The sequence below is a fragment of the Chiroxiphia lanceolata genome, chromosome 14 (genome assembly GCF_009829145.1).
Source record: "Chiroxiphia lanceolata isolate bChiLan1 chromosome 14, bChiLan1.pri, whole genome shotgun sequence".
In the NCBI taxonomy this organism is placed as follows: domain Eukaryota; kingdom Metazoa; phylum Chordata; class Aves; order Passeriformes; family Pipridae; genus Chiroxiphia; species Chiroxiphia lanceolata.
In genome coordinates, this window is record NC_045650.1 from 11,067,247 (window position 1) to 11,090,752 (window position 23,506).

Consider the following 23,506-nt stretch of genomic DNA (forward strand, 5'->3'; position numbering starts at 1 on the left):
TGCAATGCCAGGCAGAGATGTCAGAGTTAATTTGGGTACTAAAAGCCATGAAAACATGTTAACTAGCTCTGCTGGAAAAGCTCCTTCAGAGCTTAACTCAGGAATCCCTACAGACCAGAGCTCTGTGCGACAGGCATGTCCTTAGCACAGTACCTGTCACTGCAGAAAACTGCTGAATATGTTCAGTTTATCTGCTCCTATTCCTCAGCCACCTGCTTTTCTAACCTGTGTCTTATGCTGGCCCTGCTTTTGTGTACATTACACAATGATATTCAGAGCTCAGTGACCTTTCAGAGATAAACTGGTTTTTTGGATAAGCAACTTTTTAAGCAACACTGAACCATTTCAAAAATTCATTGCAGATTACTAAACTGCTTGTGCCAAAACGCAATGCCACTGGGAGAGAATCACAACTACACGTTTTCAGATTTTTAAGCAAATACCAGTTCTATAAATCCCTTATAAAAGTCTGAATTCCAGAGGACATGTTGCAGCTACAGCTCAGTTTAAATAAGCTTTTAATTTATCTTAACGCCTCTTGCTTTGGTTGTTCTGGAAACTGTCAACAGCCAAAAATGTTGTCAGTCAACATGTCATTTGTATGATTGTGGTGGCAATACTTTATCTCCTGTAAATTGATAAGGCTTAGAGTGCACTACAGAATACTGCAGGTGTAAATTTGTACTGATCGGCACCCAGCGATTGCTGCCAATACAATAATGTAAAACAGCATATCCAGTTTGCAGAGCATTAAAAATGTGCAGAAAAGAAACTGCCACCAAACACTGGACATACTTTTAGCTCATATCCTCACCTATTTTGTGGTAGTTTCTCACTGTGCATCCCTAGAGCTGCTGGAAAGTACAACTAATCGTTTGCCTTTCTAAATCCAATTCACCCCCTTGGCTTAACAATAGCAAATTGCCATCAACTGCTTGTGCTAATAAAGGGGTCCCAAACCCACAAACAAAATGTAGCAAGCAGCAGGTGTAATTTGAAAAGTGAGCAATGTAATGAGACTTGAAAGAATTTAATTGAAAAACTGTGAGCAAAGAGTGAATTCAGGCGGAATCATTCGATTCATGTAGCCATGTGGAATAATTTGTCATTTACGATGGTCAAAACAAATATTGCTGCATAAATGACTTTTAGGAACAGCCAGGCATTTTAGCAGCCTATGAAGAACATGCCAGAGTAGAGACTGAAGGAAACTTGGAGGACAGGGCTGCTGGACAGAGTGGTCCAGTAATTCCTGCATGCCACTCCAATCCATCACCAGCACATTATGAAGTTGGTCAGATGGCCACCTTCTGCTGTCAAACTGGAAAATAATTCACCAGTACAAGTTCACAAATCACCTCTTTTCACAGGCAACAGAAAGAAGAAAGCAACTCTCCCACTAGCACAGCTGGCCATGGGAAAGCACATCCCTGCAAAACTGCCCCATCTGCCAGGGGACAACTGGGCCACCCCACAAGAGCAGGTTTTGCTCCTTTCTCAGGGGGGTTACCCTTTCCCAGTATATATCTCCATACATCTTCTCAGCCTGTCTCCTTACAGATCAGTGGTCCCAAACAAAAAGAGGGCAGAACCAGTAGGTAAACATAGCAGGTGGTTTTTTTACAATTGTACCTTTTCATCCCTGCTGCTACTAAAATATTGCTGTGCATCAAAACAGAGAGAACTGGTTGGTAGGGCTGGGGAAAACAGAAGGCTGCATAAATTGCCTTTTAAAACCAATGTGACTTTTTACATTTGGGTTTTTCTTTTTATCTGAATAGTACAATTGTTCTTCAATAAACACTGGCATTTAACAATACTCATTAACATGCTTATGATTGTTGATATTCCTGAATAGCTGTAATCTGATTAAAACCTAATAAATTCTGATATTGTAGGTTATCTGTAGATTAACTTTATATTAGCGCATTCATTTCTTCTATATGGGGGCAGTCTAATTTATTATCTAATTAAAAATGGAGTTTCTGTTACATTTTTAGGTTTTAGAACACTAGATCACAGTTGCTAACCTCACTTTTTTGTCCACAACAAGAAGCAAAGTGAAATTGTATCTCTATTTTTTTTTACATAGATTGAAGGGTTACATGTTATTTGCTAAGAAATAACACTGTTGTCATGTTTCTGCAGCAAAAAATGGCTGACAAGACTTGTTTCACATCTGTCTGCATAATGTAACGAACCCATGAAGAACTAGTGATGAAAAAGCTGTTTTGTTGACAATCTATTATTGTTAAATGCACCCAAACACCAAGATTTAGGCAATGCTCATTAGTGCTGTATTGTAGCTCAGGATTTTGTCCCTATAAATACTTTGTGTCAAAATATTTTTGTAATATATTCTAGGCTGCAAGCCTTGCCTTTACAACCCCAAAGAGCTACAGCCGTTGAAGCCTTTTATTACCTGAATCACATTCAACCACCCACACGATAACACTGCCAGCCCCATACAGTACCCATGTGTAGTCCAACTGCCCCTTCCCACAAATGCCACCTGACCTGCTTGCTTTGTGCTCTGCTCACCTACTAATACCACTCAGGTCCCTCAGTCTTTCCCCCTGTAGCCAGACATCACATTGGTGGCTCTCAGTTTCCATCTACGACTCCAGAGATTTTTTTTTTTTCTTACAAATCTCACAGTTGCTCATACTATGACTTAGTCACAGGAGAAGAAAGGGAGTAGAACTTCCCTCCTACCTCTGACTGGCCCACTGAAATCTTTGCTTGGGTCTGCAAAAGCAAGAAGGTAAGACAGGACCCGAGGAAAGCAGTGCCTGAGGACCAGCACACACCACCCTTGGATCTCCCTGCCACAGCCACAGCCAGTCAGGCAATTGCACTGACACTTTGGCACAGAAAATTAAGGCAGCAGCTTCTAACAGCTCTAATGACATCACTGGAAGTTTGATGGATAACTAATAAGAGCAGGGTTGTGACCCTAATCAAAAGTCTCTACTTGAAATAAATCCTTAAGCAACACTAAGGATGAATCCCACACAGACAGTCATGCTTCACTCAGCCCACCACTGCTCTCTTGTCTGCTGTTAACTTTGATCAGGTTGCCTTGTGGGATCACATCTTCAATAGAGCTACTGCATTAGTCTTGGATATCATTAACTCTTACAATTACCTTAACCAACTGCAGGTCAAAATGGTGCTTCTGTCTCCTGCACCTTCAGATTTTCCTAAAACTTTCCATCATTCCAACTTCTGTTATGTCAGCGCTGCATTTATTCTGATTTCAAGTTTCACTCTTTAGATGCCCATACTGTATTTACCTAAAAATATCAGTTATTTCATCCTGTACTTACATAACTAACAAAATCTCCCAGAAGGGCTAAAAACCTCACGCACCAGATTTAATGCGATTTTAAGAAAGAGAAGATCCTTGTCTCACAATCAAGAGAGAAATAACTTAATCCACTTAACTGGCATTTCAAATATGGTGTACTTTAGCATGTGCCTGAAAGACTACAGGGAATCTAAGGCAGCTTCCTCTCTCTCCATGGCACTGCAGCTCTCCTTGCTAGAGGGAGATGTGGAGTTACCAATTTCACTTTCAGAATAGCCCTTTAAAAGCAATTTCAGGTTACCATGGCTGCTAGCAGTGGACAACAGTGTTTTTCTGTTTAAAGTCTGTATGTTAGAGGAACCCAGTTACGTGACAATAAATGCCAATTCATGCATGTCAATAAGTAACAGCAATAGAAACAGCATTATAAAGCTCCTGCAGAAGAAAGCAGCAGGCAAGATCCTTTTCTCCACATCTTCGTTGCAGGGTAGCAGAGGCAATTCTACCCCAGCTTTACTGGTAAGCCTTCAGCAGTATTTGCTAACAGCGATTTTAAAGACCAGCAGAGCTCTGGTCTCACTCTAGCTTCTCCTGGTACAATATATTGATGAGAACTCAATCGTCAGACAGGTGAACAATGTGGCCCAATGCAACACCAATCCCACTACAAGACATGGGCTTATTGAGATGAGTCTGTGAAGGGCCTCAAAGATGCTTAAGGGATTGGATTATCTATCACACAAGGAGAGGCTGAGAGACCTGGGAGGGTTTAGTCTGAAGGCTCATAGCAACCTTATCCGTCTGTACAAACACCTGGTGGGAAGGTATAAAGAAAATGGATTCAGACAGCTCTTAGTGGTGCCCAGTGAAAGAATAAGAGGCAATGGACACACTAACTGTAATAATATAAATTCTGTTTAAATATAAGTAAAATCTTTTTTACTGTAAGGGTTGTGGAACACTGGGACAGCCTTGCCCAGAGATGTTGTGGAGTCTGTATTGTCAGAGATAAACAAAACTTGACTGGGCACAGTCGTGGGCAAGCTGTGGGAGCTGGGGCTGCCTGAGCTGGGGCTTGGATGGGATCATCACCAGAGGTGCCTCCCACCTAGACCTGCACCAGCCCAGGGAGAGTAAACTCTCAGGATGTGTGTCAACAACTACACCGGTATGTAGTTCACTTTCTGCCTCCCATGGGACTCACTATTCAATGAAGTCCCTGAGCACATCATGTACCTGCTCCCAACCCGAGATCTGACCCACCTCACAACCCTCCACCTGGCTTGGCCAGCCACACAACACAAGCAATCCTTTGCTCTTTGTTGTACAAGTTTTGGTTGATCTCTCCCCCACAAAGATCTAAACCCACATGCAAACAAAATTCACAAACTGAACGAGACAGAAACAGGAGAAAGAAATTTCCTCAAGCACCAAGCTGTGAGATATGTTTACATGGTTCTATCTATTACATTTGTAGTTCTTGTCCATATTTTCAGGTTGTCATCTGCATGAACTTACTAGCCTATTTCAGCTATCTAGAGAGATTCAACCAGGAAACACATAACACCAGATATGCCTCCTGAACATTTCCATCTGGAAAAGGTGTTTACTAACATATGTGCTTTTACAAACTAAATGAAATTTAATGCAACATGAACTTCACACCAAATTACAAGGAGAAAAACCTGCTTCTCAAGCATTTTGCAAAACTGAGAACACTTACATATTTCATATCACATTTTAAATAATTCAGGTCGTATTTTTCTTAATAAAAGAAATAGTTTTAATAAATACTATGGCTAGTTTAGGATGAATTCCTTAAATTCTGAAGTATGAATGTACCACAGTGTTTAAATAATACAGAGAACACATGGCTTCTAGCAAGGTCATGATGAGAGGGAGAGCATAGACTACCCTTCGTGGGGAATTGAATTAAATGCATCTCATTTTCACTTTGTCAAACTTAGTTCACAATCTGGTTGAAGACCAGCATGCTACTTAGGGTAGAAACTATCCACAAGGCAGGTATTATATCTTATTTGACAGGTCTGGGGTCAGGTAGGTCGAATCAATACTGCAGAGATCTGTCCACGGTCAAAAATAGACAATAAAGAGTCACATGACATATGAATATGGCACACAGGGAAAAGAACTCATTAAAAATGGGGAATAATGATAAGAATAAAAAAAATGGATTCCACCCAAAATAAAGGGAAGAATTTTATTTTCAGGACATATGAGAAACGTCATATGGACCAATTCAGTTTGATATAAGAAATTGGAATTCTACTTCTCATTGCTTTAAGTAGGGCCCCATTTTAATCAGTATGTTGAAATACAGTTGGGAAAATACCTAACCATTTGTTTATATGGTTTTGTGTGAAAGGCTGAAGAAAACCTCAACAGTTTTCAGATACTCGCAAAGTTCCACAGACACAAAAGGCAAAATAATAATTATAGATGTCATATTGTACAGTGGACTGGAAAGGAACAGGATTATATTGGTAGACAATACTTTTTTACCCATTCATTTTTGGTACCTGGCAAAAAGAGACAGAAAACCACTCTTGTCTAGTAGATACTACATGGAGTCAGAACCACACAGTGTATGACTTCCTCATAAGCAGGTTACTTTCCCTTGACAGTCCAATGTTCATAACTTCATTCTTGAAATAAGCTGTGCCATACTCTTCACTAAAGACAAACCACAGACTGAAGCTAGAAGCTGACCATCATGAATTAAACCAAAGCTTAAAAATATGGAACAATCACTCATAAAAAAAAATAAAAATCAATGGTTGAAGCTGTCTCTTTTGCTTGTGTTTATTCCAGGACAAAAAGCCTCACCAAAAGCCTGTTTTACAGCTTCAGTCAACCTTTCCTCCATTCAGCACTGAAGACCAAAGTGGAGTCTGAGTTAATTCCAGTGTATATGGAGGACTTAGATCTGCTCTACCTTTTGCTTTATAGCTAGCATTTCCAGGTTCTGTACAGAGAAAAAGGTAGGAATACTCTTCTGTGAAATTTTGTAAGATCTTCATATAAATTTCCCCGAGTTTTGGACTGCTCAGCTACTGGGATTTGCTTTGGACTTACTTCTATCAAACAGATCCACTGACATGTGAAACCCACTTTTTCTTATTATTTCAAAGCTTTGTTTTTTCTATTGGCACAGAACAAAGACTCTTACCAGTAACCTTCAATTCAACCGTCCTTCGTATAAGCTTGCCTTCAAACTTTAGTTCACAGGTATAATTTCCTCCATCTTCTTCCTGGACCTCTTGAATTAAGAGAGTATTTCCCTTCTGAATTACAACGCTTCTCCACATTTTTGGCTTACATTCCTGCAGAAAAAAAATCCATTGCCAAAATTACTCAGCTTGTACAACATAAAACAGTGTTGCCTGATCAGATTTTCAGTATTATATATACAAGTAAACAACCACCTTGATATATTTTGCAATTAAAATTCAAATATAATTTCAGAAAGCACAGAGATCTAAAACTGGAATTAATTCAAAGGCTGGAATTAAACAGGAATGTTTTTAAGGTTCAGTAATTCCTACTGTATCACATGGGTTGTGTTTAATACATGGTGCCCTGAAGCAATGGTTAAGTATCTTCTCTTTTTCTTGATAACAACTGTCAAGACCTCTACTTTAGGACAGACCATTAAAATACATCTCTGAAGGGGGTAAGGGCAACATTTGTTAAGAGTTAGCCTGGAGGCAAACTTTACACATAGTCCCAGGCTAGAACCATTTACCAATAGAAGCAAACAGGAAGAACAGTGGTTTTGCGAACGAGAGAATTCAAAAACCTGGTTTCCTAACAGTCTTGTTTCTCATCACTGGCTTCTCTAGCATCTGATGAGCTCTGATTCAGCTTTTCCCCATCACTAGGTTCTATGTCATATCACCCCCACATGTGTCCTCTGATGCAGTACATGGTACTGATGGCCTGCAACTCCCATGGACTTCCCCAGGCAGTCCTTAGCTGTTGTTTGGCAGATTTTGGTTCATCACTACAAACTGTGGTCCTACTGGAACAGCATTTGAGTCCTTCTGTATAGGGTGTGATACAATGCCAGAAAAGGCTCTCCCTTTCCTAACAAACCACATCCTTGCAGGCAGATCAGTCACCTTCCACATGAATTGTACTCATAATCGAATAGTTCTTGGAATGCTCTGAACTAAAAGCAGGGGTTCAACTCTCTCTTGAAAATGGCACCTTAAGATTATATACTTACTGCCTCTAAATATATTTAACATCAAGTCTGTTCTGCCTGCAACAAAATCACACTTGTCTCAGTTCTCTAAAGCACTCAGTACTCCCGACAGTTCTATACCAAGAGAACACAAAGCAACATAGGGCCTGAGTACCTTCAATGTCCCTCTACTCCCTCTCTCTATGGTGGCAACTTGGAATAAGCTCTCAGACTGCACCTAACAGTCTTGCATCAGTTACATCAGGCTCAGCAACTTCAGAGACTGGTGACATGCCCAGACCTACGCCCCATTTTCTGCTCGTCTGCAACAGCAGTGTCAGAAACAGAGAAAACAAAATAGAACAAAGCTTTCTCTTAAGAAAACAACCAAACAAGAAAATACGTCAACATGCAAATACACTGTATCACAGCAAGAGATCAGAATGACAAAAACATAAATTTTTCATGGGATTCCATGTGCATTCCAAATCCACTCCAGATTCTAAATTAAAGGATAACAATAGGGAAATAGAAAGAGAGGACTGAGAGCTTCTGGCCTTGCACTTGAAAATGGAGCACTGAAGAATCACCCCTATCCCTAGGTGGCCAAATCCAGTTACAATGTGGACAGATTTCAATTTCTGAAGCTGTGCAATACTACTGCAGGTAACAGAGTGATTGGGTTACCTCTGTTTCCAAAGTACAGCTGTAAGGGTAGCATAATCTTGCCTCGCGTGTGAACTTTAGTTAACCGCAGTGATAGACAATGATTAAATCCAGATCCTCTCTGCTGTGCTAAAAAGAATCAGAGCTTATTTTTGTTACTAAATTGCACTATCATCGCCTGAGATTCACGCAGGACACAGATCAGAGCCAGGAAAGGCCATTGAATCCTTTCTGATTTGTGCTCAATATTTTAGGTCTATTGAAAGGTACATTGACCACCTACTTGGAGTAACTAAATTTGAGCACTGGGCAAAGAATATGATTCTGTTATCTTCAATCCTAATTTAGAAGGAATACAATTCCCAGAACACACAAAGTAAGCATATTTCAGATATGCACCTTTTAGTGCAGCACTGAAATTCCCTATTATGTGTTACCAGTTTTATATTCTCTATTTTTAAAAGTAGATAAGGGAGCAAAGAGATGGAAGATACATTTTTATATGCCTTATATTTTTATATACTACGTGTTTGTAATAAGAAGGGCAACACCTTTACTACTACAGAGATTAATGATTTAGCTCAAACAATGTGCTGTTATGTTTTTACAGAGAGAAACTGTTCTGGTGAATTATATCACTGATTTCCTAATTATTTCTTTTTGTATCTACTTAGAATACTTCATATTAAAAATTCTTTATAAGCCTTTCTTTTCCAAAGTTCAGCTAGTTAATTTGTCTTCTACTAACTATGCAGGCTTTATAAAAATATGTTGAAAATGCTTGTTTATATATTTAATACACAAAACTAAAAGCAAAAAAGGGGAGAAGCTGGAAAATTGTAACAATTTGCATTTTAGCAACAAAAACGGCTGAGAAACAAACAAAATTCTAACTAGCCTTCATACTGGGAAAACAATGTAGATTTTACTGTCAGAGGTGTGCTAATTTCTCTAAAAGGTAAGAGCTCAATTGTATGACTTGTTTCATAGAATCACAGAACAGCTGGGGTTGGAAAGGACTTTACAGTTCAACTCGTTCCTATTCCCCTGGTCATGGGCAGGAACACCTTCCACCAGACCAGGTTGTTCCAAGCCCAATCCAACTTGGTGCTGAACACTTCCAGGGATGGGGAGTCCACAACCTCTCTGGTCACCCTGTGCCAGTGCCTCACCACCCTCACACGGAAGAACTTCTTAACACTTCATCTAAATCTACCCTCCTTCAGTTTAAGGCCATTCCCTTTTGCCCTGTCACTACATGCCCTTGTGAAAAGTCCCTCTCCAGCCTTCTCACAAAGTCCCTTCAGGTACTGGAAAGTGCTCTAAGGTCTCACTGAAGCCTTTAACCAATTAATTGTTCTTTTCTGCTTTTGCACTACATTTACCTGCTAGAAGAATCTGAAAGTTTCTTTTCCAAGCCTATTTATTCTCCTTAGATATCTTAAATGTTTTGGGGTTTTTTTCCCCCAGTAATTAAGTTGTGACTATTATGCTCTGTTTCTCTTCCTTGAAATGCCAGTGGCAGCACCTCAACAACTCTATTTTTCTAGGGTAGATAACAACTACCTGTCCTTCACCTGACATTTTGATTGTTTTCACAGCCCTTCCTTCAACCCAGTTGTAGAAAAGAGATGATGGAAATGGATTAAGACTCCACATTCAAGATGTAACATACCTTTTTCCTCTGCCAGTTGATTTTTCATGAAACTGCTCTTACTCTCAAATCCCATTCATTCAATCATGCCTTGACACATTCATTTACTTCAAAAAAATCCTCACACTTTTTGTCAAAACAGTTTTAAGAGGCATAACAAAGTGCTGTATATATCAATGGCATTAATTGAGGAAATCTTTAAAAATAAATATTTCATGCAGCGTAATTCTAGCCAGAAGTGAAGTTCATACCACTGTTAAAACAAATCCTCACAGCAAATGTTTTATTACTTACCAGGGGTGCATGGGAAAATCTATTCAGGCATAATTAAGAGCATGTTTAAATTACAGTTAACTCCCTGTAAATTGATGTAATTATTGGCTCAGATTCATTAATCCCTCAACACAGAGAAGCCTTTTGGAAAGCAGAGTGAGTCCTGTACACAGTGGGCTTGCACCATGACTGTCCTGTCTGATGGTATTTCATAGGTCACAAGTCCAAACCCCCTGACTACCAGAGAACTGGCAGGTTCTCCTGAACACAAGGGTTTCTCTTTTCAGACAAGGGTATAAAGAAGGAACCTTGAGGACTTCCTTATATTTATTTATCTACTGTTCTCTTTTGGACAACTTCTCTAAGTATTTCAGCATAACGAAAAGGAATTGCCCCCAGTGCCTCTGGAGCAGCTTTACACAAGAAGATGGCTTCATGTACACATCAAACTCAGTCTTCAAGGTAAAGGGGAAAAACTTGAGGATCCAGTGTGCTATGACTAGAGACAGATGCCTCCTTCAGAAAGCAAGGGTCAAATCATAAGCAGAATATCACTTTACACTATTGTTTGGAGGAAGGGACCTGCTTTTTGTCACTCACGTTGCCTCACACAGAATGGTCTGAAATCCCTGACTGTGGTTTGTAGGGGTTACCCCAGTATTTGTCATATTATTTTGCAATCCAAGTAATTATATATTTTCTAGTAACTGGGCTTTTGAGTAAGCAGACTTCTTAACACAATACTCTCTAGAATATTTTTCCAAAACCCTGTTCAGGAATAAGTTTCAATGGACAACCTGACATACATACCTTCTGCATAACATCAATATTGACATTTCACACTGCTGAGCTTCCTGAGCCATTTCCAGATAACACAGATGTTCTCTAAGAGCCAAACTGATAGCACCTTATTGTTAATTATGGATAAGAAGGTGCATGTAGCAGGTTATCCCTTTAATGTCTCTTCTCATTATTAAAGCAGACTAAAGGTTGTCAACTTTGATTGTTTCACCATCATCACCAAACCACATCAATTCTGTTCCATTTCAATCACTGTGATGACTTGTCAGTCAGCTGTCACACTCCAGCCTGGTCACACAATCTGTGTGTGCAACCCAGACAACATGTGTGGGGGTATGGGACAGACCCTTCCATTCCCTTTCTTGGTCAGTACAAAGCATCACTGGTGTGGACCTGCACATGCATCTTAGTTAGACTGATTTCTGCTCCATGACAGCTGAAGATTATTCCTGCCAGACTATTTCTCAGTGTGTTCTTGCAGAAAATGAGATCTTCAGTGATCTGGTGTTCAGCAATACCTAGGCAGATAGGGCAGGAAGCAGCTTCTCTTTGGTACTCTCTTTTTTTCAAGATTTCAGACTTCCTCTGCAGAGCCAGGAACTGGACTTGATGATCCTTGTGGGCCCCTTCCAACACAGGATATCTATGATTAACTAAATACATGTATTTGACATATGAACAGCACTGAAGATATCCACCCATATGCTGAGAGAAAGAGCTTCAACGGCTGAAAGAAAATTTTGTTTACACTAACAGTAGGCTATGGCACACATTTTGTTACTACAAGACAGAACATGTGAGATTTTTGTAAAAAGTAGAAATAAATGACAACTTTTATAATTGCTCTTTTCTGACGCAACCTGCTAAGGAGGAAAAAAACCTGCTGCTCTGCATGTATTACTTATTTCACACAAGATAACTGTCTTTAAAGAATGTTATTAATGTTGGCAAATCAAGCACTCCAAATTTAGGATTTAACTAGCTTGTAGTTAAATTTAGGATTTAACTAGCTTGTGCTTTTCAGCACAAGAACAACGAGTCATCAATAGTTACCTTGTACCACACCACATCTGGTTCTTGACCGGCTGTTTTGTAATCCTCAATATCAGGACAGGAGATTGTCTTTCTCTTAGTGACTTCTGATTTTTCCAGATATCTGATCTTGCTGTTGTAGCAAAGCCCAGATTCATTCTCAGCTACCGTCAAGGACATGGACACCTTCATGCAATATGTTGAGTTTCTGCAGGAACAGAGAGATGTTTTCATTTATCCTACCTTCTTTCTACTGAGTTTGTTTCAACAAACAAAGTTTCTTTGTTAAGCTCTCATCTTCACAAACACTTGAGTGACAGATTCAAACAGTGACTGTCATGCTGTGTCTTTCCAACACAGAAGAATTACAGAAAATGTAAAGGCTCATTTCTGATTTACTATGAAGAATATGCAGAACCTTGCAGAAATTTTGTTGACAAGTGATCCAACCCAGCACAGCAGCTCTTTCAAGCTTGCAAGTCTATGAACACAGGAACCTGCTGGTATATCAAATATCAGTCAGGATACACTGCCCCGTTTCCTCTGTGTGTCCCACACAGTCCTCCTCACCCTCATTCTCTCCCCCCATCAGGAGATTTCACCCTACTACTCAGTGCTGCATGTTTGAGAAGAAAGGTTATGAACTGGGTGTTAAAGTACATCATGCAGGAAGGATTTCTCCCTCAGAAGGAACTGCTGTACAAAATCCTACAGCACATGATATTGTGGTGGGTCGACCTGGACCAGCTGCCAGCCACCCTTCCAGCTGCTCCGTCACTCACCCTCAACAGGATAGGGAGGAGAAAATAAAATGAAAAAGCTCACAAGTCAAGATAAAGACAAGGAGATCAGTCACCAATTACTGTCATAGGCAAAACAGACTTCACCAGAAAAAAATATTTTAATTAATTGTGAATTATAATAGGTTGGTAGTAAGAAAGATAAAAAAACTAAAACATGTTTCCCTCGTATCTTTTTTTTTTCCTCCTCTATCCTCCCTCCCTCGCTGATTGGTGCAGGAGGTGGGGATGGGGAGTGGTCCGTTCCTCCCTGTCGCCTCTTCCTTCTCACATTTCCCTGCTCCAGAATGGATGCAGCTCCTGTCCAGAAAATCAGCTCTCCAGAATCCCTCTCAGGCCACAGGGACTCAGTGCCTGCTGGGGCCCAGGGCACCAAAGAACCCTGACAGCTAAATCCAGGAAGCAGACTGCTACGCCCAGTTTTTCTTAATATCAGGGCAGAATAAACACAACCAGCTCAGCTGCCATGCTGCACAATCAGGAAAACAGGATTAAACTAAATTCCTTCAGCCTTGCAGCTTTAACAGAGCTATCAGACACACAATAAACCCCCCAAACCGGTGTTTGCCATGGTGTTACTGGCACTCTGCACAGGATGGCTGCAGGCCAGGCTGCCAGCTCTGCCCCTCGCTCTGTGCCACGTCAGGCTCGGAGAACAACCCACAATATAATGGGGCTCTCCCTCCCATCATGCATCATCTTGTCATTTTAACTGATTGCACCACAACCAAAAAAGTCAGGAGTAAACCAGTCGTGCTGGCTGGTTACTCCCATCGAAGGGAGTTGTGGAGAGCTCTGGTGGGAGGTATCTTGGCTTTGCCACTGCCTCTTCCATCACAGCTCTGCTGCAAACTGATTTAGCTGAGACAAGAGGGTGCCCTGTGCACCTGGGAAGTGATCCATCAGTCTCACCCTGACGCTAACGACGCTGGCTGCTCACTCCCTCCAACTAGACCCATGACAATGCTTTTAATTAAAAAAAAAATCCAACACGCTCCATGACAAATCTTTTCTTATGCAGTGTTTCTACATTTCACTCTGTCAAGTGAGCCTGTAGTTGGGAAGAAAATAAAAAGGTCTACAGGGACACTTCATCACAGCTCAGAGCTTCATGCTAAACAAGCGCTGACAAAACACTGTAAATGGGTTCTTGTCAAAGGTGTGCCATGAGCAGGTTTTGGCAGACAGAGGCATTTGCAAGGCAAATCAGCAGGCAGTGTCCAGATATGTCTCAGAAACCTCCCATTTTCAGCATCATTAGTCCTACATATTCGGCAGAACCACAGAGTTGTCCATCCTAGTCCCTTCTCCTCAAAATGCCACCTGCACATTTATGTAATAAAATTTGTGGATATTTTCTCCATTCCCTCACCTCTGAGTGGAAAGGCTCACTTTGCATGCTGCCATGATGTGTTTCAGCTGAGAGGTTATAATAAAGTCTCATCCTCACAAATTGCACAAAATATATTACTTTACCTGAAAGAAAAATTCTCTGGACTGCAAAAAAATCTATCATTTGGGGTGGGCTTTTCAGAAATATCTATATGGTTTAGGGAGCATAAGTCAACTTTCTCCTAAACTGGCTTTTGAAAAGAGTTACCTTTCTTGTAGGAAGAAAACAAAACGTATTCAAGAGTTTCAATGCTTCCTGCACTGAAAATCCACAAAATGTGATACAACCACTCAGTATAATCAATAGTAATTAATCAGTAATGATTATTTAACCTTCCTGAATGACTATAAGTATTACTGAGTGCAAGTAAGGTCACATGTGCTCAGTGATAATGATCCAGGCTAATCAAGAATAATGACTTTGAACAGTTGTCCATTACTTGGTCCTATTTAATAGTGCTGTATTTTCTCCTAACAATCTTGCATTATTTAGATTGTATTTTGAAAAACGCTGGAGGCTACTTCTATTTAAAATGCTTCCTGGAACCAGGACCCAAAAATGTAGTATTCTTTTCATTAGTTACAATTAGAACTGAGTAGAATTGAGGAAACTAAGTGCCTGGTGAGTACTATCACTTTTGTTCACACTCCATGACCGAGACAATAAATCTATTCAGGCTCATGATGAAGAAAGCCCTCACTAAGCCAACAGCAATAGACTTGAAAGCTTTATGAATGCTTCTTCACCAGCCACTCAGGTTAGTGCTACTGCTGGTAATTCAGGAAAGGGCAACTTTCCAGTGACTGAAGCAGCAGCAGCCTTCCTTTAATCTCGTCAGCTTGGGATAACAGTTATATTGCAGTTATGTGCAAAAGGAAACAGTAGTTTGATCAGTCTGTTTTTCTCAGTTTTGAGGCAGAAGTCTGGGAGCTGAAGTCTGTTGAAATTGTGAGCCATTCCACCCCGTGCTGGGCAAGCTGTTCCTCAGCTGTAAGGATTTCATCGCTCAGTCCTCTGAGCAGGTGATGCATCTGTGCTGACTTTTTCTTGTTGTCTTCCCTTCCTTGTGGGGTCTGGAGCATAAAGGGGCTCTCTAGAAGGTGACAGCTGGAGGGAGAACGCAGGAAGGGGGATCACAAAGAGGATCAGTACAGAAGCCCATAGAGCTGCTGTGGTGGGATGCATTCAGTTCTTTCTTTCCAATTGTTTTCAGGACCTCTGTGAACACAAGGGCTCTCCTTCATGAGTTGCATTTAAGTTATTTATGGTTAAGGGTCTTTTTTTTTTTTTTTTTTTGGTAAAGGTGTGGAGATTAACTAGTGTGAATCCTATGCTTTTTGGTTTTCTTCTTTTAGAAGCTAAACAGATGGCCTATGAATTATAAAAGGAGGATCCACTTCTGTTTTCAGTACATGGTCATGGAGCTTGGTGAGGGAGGTCAGTGCTCCCAGCAGTCTCTGGCTGACAGGAAAGGTTCTGAGTCACAGAATATTCTGAGCTGGAAGGGACCCACAAGTCCAATTCTTAAGTGAATGGCCCATAAAGGGATCAAACCCATGACCCTGGCAATATTAGCACCATGTTCTAACCAATCGAGGCAATCTCAGGGCCATTATGTGTTACATATATGTAATATATATATTATATATATATATATGGTTATATTTAATGAGGAAAGCTGGACACAAAAAGAACAGTAGATAACAAAATCAAGGCTGGTAACCTGGGTTCTGCTGTCAGAATCAGTGGCCAAAAGGAATAAAAAGGAAGTATCTCCCATGTGGATGAGGAAGATGCTGGAGGGCTTCCAGTGATGATCTTAGTATTGCAAGGCCAGACAAGAAAAGCTGTTTCTCAGTAGAGAATATATGAACCCAAATTAACCTGTCAGGCTGCAGAACCTTTTGCACATATATGCAAAGGAAATAACCTATGAGTCTGAAAGTGCATTTTTTGATAATCTGTCTTTTTTGAAAGGTTGCTAAACCATTCACTTTCCACAGGAGTTGATTTCCAATGGATTCCATTTCTAGAAGAGGTAGCAGTGGTCATATGGGGCACAGGAAGAGGAAAGAAAAGAAAGAATCACTCCATACTACAAAGAAAAAAGACTGTCTTATATTTTCACACTGAAACTAAGATCTGTAATTCTCTTTTTCAAGGGGCTAGTTACACACTGGGCCTACTCTCTTGACTGGAAATAGGATGGGTTTAGCTCTGCCAGAGTTCACAAAGCAGATTCCTTTGTTTTGGTGGCAAGGCATCTGTAATCCCCAGGCCACTTGGAACTGGCACTGAACCACAAACTGAAGCCAGCTCCAAATCCAATAGAAAACCACAGGGAAAACCAAGGGAGTTTAACAGGTCTCAAAACAAAAGCAAGCAAAACTGTGAGTTTGGCTTGACTTGGAAATAAAGGCAAGAGAGAAAAAGGAAGGATGTAAAGAAATGGATAAGAAGGACATTTGAAATTGGAGTGTCAATCCCTAAATTATTTTTCATCTTGTTCTGGATTCAAGACAATTCATCAGCCCTAAGGCTGAATTAAAATCAGAGGAAATATTCACAGCTTTGGAAAAAACTTTTTTTGGCATTTGTGTTTCTGCTAAGTGAGAGTGTTTGTTAAAAGAGTCAAGCAAAACAATTTTGGCTCTAGTATACACAGAATCTCCCCCCACCCCCATTTATTAATTTTCTTACAAAAAGGAAGGAGGCAGAAAAGGGGTTGAATATTTTATATCTTCTAGATTGAAAATCCCACCCAAATTTGAATTGCACATTTATACAAAGGGACTCACAATGGGATTTTCTCCCTTGCAGGTTAATTTTTCATTGCATTTGGTTTTTTATTACATTCTAATACTTTGGTGGTAGATCCAAAAGCTGGAAAGTGTATTTATCAAAGCAGTGCTCAGGAAACAGCACAGCTCAGGCTTAGATCTCTCTCCATGTACCTTAACACTCTGGCTGTTTTAATGACATTTTTATTGGCTCACTAACTGAAGGACTGTATAAACCAACATATACATTCCTCTTTGCTCATTTTGAGTTAGAACAGTAACAGCAATAACTACACCACCCACTGTCTTTGTCCATCTGAAGGTTCACAGCATTAATGCATGACCAGATCCACTACTGGCTGCTCTATAAATGTGCTGTGTTATCAGCTTTCAGACTTAATTGAGCATTTGATTGCTTTCCTCTCTCTTCATGAGAGTTTTATAAATTTATTCCTGTCCAAATTTTACACTTCACATAATGGTTACCAAGGTCATGGTTTGGTGATCGCCTTAAAGAAAAACGAGTTATTTGTTATCATTGTTTTTTTTAGATCACAAAAATGTAACATCTTAAAAACAAATGGATTATTACTTACTCTTCCAAGGTTTCCTTCAAGTGCTAACTTATTTCTCAGTGACTACCACTGCTACATGTTTGGGGTTATTGTCTGGAAAAGATCAATTTCCTGAACATGGAGTAAGTGACCGTTGGAGGTTACAAATCACAGACCCTTCAAAGTTTTTGGATTTTTAATTCTTATCAGTTTGTCAAGTGAAAGAGCAACATCTGAGTAGAACAATTTAACAGATGGCTAGCACTGCTGTAGTTGCTCCCTGAATCACAGGACACGAGGTGCAGTGATTCTGCAGCTCATGTGTGTGGTACCTGGCCTTGGTACAGCTCCAAACACTCCTGTCCTGTTTTTAGCTTGCTTGTTGCTGTTATAACAGTAATTCTAGTACTAGCTCCTGTGCCTGCTAAGGAGAAATCCTAATCCCATGTTACCTTTCATTTAGTGTTTGATTCAAGATCCTCCTAGTAAATGAAAATAACATCATGGAAGTATGATCTCAGAAGTGCTACAACAGAACGATGTTACAAATCCAGCGTTTTATTATCTCTACTTCCTTTGATCCTCCAACAGAGACCTGGGTTGTGAATCCAGACAGAGCTACTATTCAAGGCTGCATTCCCTTCAAGTAGAAAAAGTATTTGTGCAGAGTTAATCCATCACTCATGAAGAATTTTTATTCTTTCTGCACTTCTTTTCTTCTAAGATTCAATCTCTACACAAGGCTCACTAAAAACAAGACAATTTGAGCTTGGCTAAAACACACTAGATATCCCAGAGGCCCATGTTTTACAGTGAAGAAAGGCTTTCCCATCACTCTTCAAAAGAAGGACCTGAGCAAAGTCACTGAAAGGTAATTTTAAAAGGCTCACATTAATGACAGCTTGAAAAACAGATATCCAGGGATGTCTCCTCAAGTTAAACATCAACAGTATAGTTCTCACCAGAGGCGCTTAAAAGCAAGACCTCTAATCCTCACTGTGAGTTTAGCTCTTTTTAGAGAATCTTCACGCTTCTTAGATACTGGGATGGAGAAGAAAAGATGTTTGGATATGGCAGCTGGGTAGAGCTGCTCACGGTTGGGTCTCTCCCACCAAAGCTTAGATCTAAGTTTAAGTTGGATTTCAGCTCACATCCTTATTAAGAGTGAAATGAGACACAAAAATGTCAGGGTGTTCCTACTACAGCCAGTGATACAGCCTGTAAGAGCAAGGCTGTGATCGGAAAATTCGGGGCTAATCTGTAGTATCATGCTTTTTAAGTCTCTCTGAGAATGGTAAGTGACAGCCAGCCTGATTTGTACATGGTTATGGGTCAGGAGGAGCTACTTCTTTTCTGGTTGCCAGATGACCTCTGCATCGTGACAGAAACAATTCAAAAGCAAATCACTAGTCAGTCATTCCAGCAGGAGCTACTCAGGCAAAAAGAGAAAATCTCCTAACATTTAAGTTGAATCACACAGGCCAATGGTGTCCCTAGTTTTTGGGTTGGATTTTTGTTAAGACTTCATTAATGTTAGTTATTAAATGTTAGAAATGAATATGTGAAAATACAATGCAGAACACAATTGAAATGCAGAAGCTAAAAGAACACCATGCTATCTCAGCATATCACAATCCATGTGGGCTCTCTCAGCTTCAGCACATCCTGTTCCAGTAGAAGAAATCCTGTAATTGGCTGGGTTTGCTCTCAGGGAAAATTTCTTCCTTGCCCTTAAGAATTACAACACAGTGAGTTACTCTGAAGTTTGCTACTGCAAATGACTAAGCCCTTTTCATTTATTTCCTAACACTTTTGTATTAGAACTCTGGATATTACTGTTAAATTACATTGTCTTACTGAAAAGCCCCATTACAAATGACATAAATCTGAGGCACAGGAACAACTGCTCCCAGGACAGTACTAAGAAATCCCCTTCCAATAATTTTGCATTTGCAGTACTCTGTTTCTGAGAGCACTGAACACGTTCTCTTCCATGTCTTCCAAACCACACAGAGTGTGAATTCCTGTATTTACTCCTCTATGCGTTTTTTCATTGGACACCTAACACACAAAACAAAAGTTGCATTCAGGACACCCATCAGACTTGTCTGAATTGCTAAATCTCACTGATTTCATTGCTTTGGGGAATAAAACCTGTGGAGCACATCCTGCGTCCTGCATCTAAGTCCAATTTTGTAGATGCAATGTTGAAAGGCAAGTCCTGCTCTGTCTGTATGTGGGCAATTGAGCACGTAAACCAGTGGATCAGTTATTGTCTCAAAGAGTGCACAAAGAATGCTATCATGAAGAACCATGAAGTTGTCCTCATGTCAGTTTGAAACCAAAGCTGTTTGAGTCCTGCAGCTGAGTCCTCCTGGCTGTGTCTTCCCTTAAGTGGTGGCCAGAAAAGAAGAAATTATCTTCCAGGATCACTCACCAAATATTAGCTTAACTCCCTATGGTTCTGTCACCTTGTGCTTTGGGAATGATGGATTTCCTCAGGAAACCTTCCAAGTGCCTGTCCTCTCACAGGACACAGAAAACATTGTGTACTGACATGTTGTAGTCACAGCTGGCTCGATGTGGGTTCCAACAGGAGGAGCACATTCTCCCCCATTGTTATGTGGAGAACAAAAGGGAAATGTAAACTCCCTCATGTGTTGGAGAGGAGGTGGCTGAGGAGGGCTGAACAATATCTCGGCAGCAGGTCTCCTGCATGCAGAGTGGACTGCATGAGGAAGCAGTTCCTCCACTTTGCATCCTTTCTCTTCCCTAGGCAAGGCTGGAAGCCCACCAGGGAAGGCCCTTCTTCACAAGCAACCAGTGACAGTGAACTGAAACGCCACTGAGGCACTGCAGCACAGGGAGCTTTCACTATGACAATCTGTACAGGCTGCAAAGTAATGTCAGTCATTTTAAAGGTATCTAAAGCTGGGATTTCACTATTAGGAAAACTGAAGGATACACAATATTCTCATTCTTGTACTTGCTGCCGCAACAGGGAAGTCACTGGACGCCCTCCAACCACAGAGCAACACGGGTATTTCTGCTTGAAGCCCTGACTGTTCTTGCAGCTTCTCATCAACAGTAAATATTGGCTTTCAGAAAGACAGGGGATGAATAATTTCTCTTTTAAAGTTTTAGAGGGTGAGTGAGCGGAAATATACATATCACCAGGGAAAAGAAACAAATCTTTGTTTTTCTGCAAAGAATAGATAGAACTGATTTCTCTCAATAAAGACAGTGTCATCAAAATGATTTGCAGGAGCACCATCAGTCTATACACAATTTTAGATACAAAAGTAGAAGCATTCTGATTCTACTTTCCCCTGCATTTTGATAATGCCAAAAACATTATATCTCAGTGATAAAAACTCAAAAAATTTTATTTTATCATGAATCATACTGACTATAATGTATCTGCTCTAGCACTGAATTGAAGTATTGAATACCATATCTCACAGGGATTTTGTTTATACAGAATCAGTCAATTTTATTGTGGCAAATGTCACACACTTTTAATGTGTGACATTTAATGTTAGTGTCATACAGAGCCTGGGAAGCCTGTGCTGAATGCAGTTGCTCCAAATGTGAGATGTAGCTGCTTCTATAGACATGCCTGGGACCACTGGAATTACAAAACTGCATCTGAAGGGATTTGAGATACAAAATCACCTTTGTCATGAGCAGGTGAGCACTGAATAAAGCCAAAGCAACTGAAAATGAAACAGTCTGTATTGCCATCAACAAAATTAACAACTGTATTAAAACACATATTGCAAAAACCATGAGAGATGGCTGCAGAGAAAGCAGCCTTACCCCTGCAGATTTTTACATGATGATTTAGTTCAACGTTCTTGTTTGGCCTTTCTTTGGGTCCAAAACCAGACATTCTGCACTCAGAAAATGGTGCAGCTTTTCCTGGGATGATGGCTGCATTCTGCAGTCCATGTTGCAGGCACTTGAAACAAGCCCCTCAGCTCCCCCTAACACCCTCTGAAGTGAGAGCACAGAGGTTGTGCCACAGATGAAGTTTTACTGCCAGCCCCTCCAGGCTGCCTAAATCTGATTTGGAGTTGCTGGTCATGTGCTCCACAGACATTCAGAAGCCAGAAGGCTTAAAATCTACTATTGGTCTATTTTATTACTGCTCAGAAAGTAATATCTCAGTATTTCACCAATGGCTCAGCAAAGGTTCAATTCTTCTGTGCATGTCCATACCAATGCTGCTCTCCATTAAGAACTGTGCAGACAGGGACACAGTAAAGGAAAAAGGATACACAGATTTCCTAACTTGATTTGTCGGCACTTCTCTGGCATCAAATGCTGGTATTAAAGATCTGTAAACTTATTCCCTCATAGGCATTCAAGGCCTTCACTCCCTTTTTATTCTGCATCCTGTACAAAAATCAAGGCTTAGCTCCATCAGCCAGTCTGGCGACCACAAACCTCCACCCCCTGCTTTCCTGCACCCACTGAAGGCCCAGACTTTCTACCCTCCTGATTCACATTATGGGAATCGAGTTATTTTATTTCACCAACAGTTAATTAACAGCAAACGTGCACTAATATTTTTACTCTTACTGGTTTTATTCTTTAAATGCTCACTAGAGTTTCTCTTGGAGATGGGACTAGTTAGAAGAAAGGTTTCCAGGAGCAGTCCCTTGATGAGGGCAAATTTGGGCTAAACTTGCTGAGATTTCTTCCCCATCTTGTATTCTCTTCTTTTACCAGGTTAAGATTTAAGTTGTCCCAGTTTTTGTTCCCTCTTAAAAAACAGGCTTTTAACACAGAAAAACAGATGTATTTGTTCAGAGAGAAAAAGTAGCACATGATCTGGCAAATGACTGTCCTACATACTCAGAACTTTAGGGCCACCCTATGCATTTAGATCTGGTTGAGTTTCCATGTTTGGTTTTGGAGTGCTTATCTCTGAATGCTTCAGTGAAGAAGCTGTGATCCAGAGTGCTGATGTGAACATCCCAGAACATCAAACCTCTGTAAAAGAAATGTTGACAGCTTTATCTGAAAGTAGCATTGCTGGGTGCTGGAAGATTAATGGTATATCCAGGGCCTGTACTGCAAAGAGACCTCCAGAACACAGCATTTCCCTATTGGGCAGTAAAGTCATGATACCAGTGATGCAATGAAAATCAGATTTATCCAAATCTCTGATTTTACACAGAAAAGGCACCCAAGAACAAAGCAGATTCATGGAATTCACATGGATTAGCTAACACAGCTCAACTCTCCACTTCCTTAAAAGTCCTTGCAGAATTAGGACCCTTTAATATGTTACATCCATGCTTAACACTGGAGAAAAATACCACACTGCATTTGAGTGCCAGCTCAGCGCTAAAATGTATTGTGAGAAGGGAGAAGTAGGTTTTAATGCAACAATAACTTCCTCCTATTATACACACACACCCACATCTGTCTAAGCAACAATGTCTAACTGGTTAATAAAGGAGAGGAAACATTTAAATTATGATATCAGACCTTTTCAGCCTGGAGAAGCAGGCTGGTCTAATACTCCTTAATTTTATTCAGTATTACAGGTTCTTTTACAAAACAGACATTATGATTATTGAGATGACAATTCTGTATAAGAAAGAATTAACTGACACATTTAATTTTTACCCATCTCCAAATCACTGTCATATCAGCCTATCCTTCACCTGCTCATACCCACCCTTTTCAAGCAACTTCTGAAAAATTCCTTCCAATTGCTTCACTGATACTCATGCCTTGATCCTACAAGCACACGCGAGCAACCAGATAATGCAGCTTCTTGAAGAATAGGTTTGGGGTTTTTTATAGAATTGTGAAGCCATTCAAGAAATAAGAAATTCAGTGAAAAGTGCAGTTGACATTTTCCCCATACAGTTTTTTTATCTGTCATGTTGTCTTGACTGGGAAAAAAGTAACAAGTTGGGGGAGAGTGAATATCACTATTGCCTGTGATATCCTTTACGTACAACTTACTGAAAAGCCTTGGTGTTCAATTTCCTTTTATCAGAAAAGATCTTCACAGCT

The 23,506-nt window shown here is 40.3% G+C and overlaps 1 protein-coding gene across 6 annotated transcripts in view; it reads right to left on the bottom strand.

The window, feature by feature from the left end:
- The window catches only part of IL1RAPL2 (interleukin 1 receptor accessory protein like 2), a 429,226-nt gene that overhangs the window by 157,007 nt on the left and 248,713 nt on the right, over window positions 1–23,506 (bottom strand). For all 6 annotated transcript variants that reach the window (XM_032702309.1, XM_032702308.1, XM_032702311.1 and 3 more), the window contains 2 exons: window positions 11,965–12,151; window positions 6,501–6,654 (listed from right to left, as the gene is read on the bottom strand). In XM_032702309.1, coding sequence (XP_032558200.1) covers window positions 6,501–6,654; window positions 11,965–12,151 — 341 coding nt within the window. The remainder of the gene's footprint in view (window positions 1–6,500; window positions 6,655–11,964; window positions 12,152–23,506) is intronic.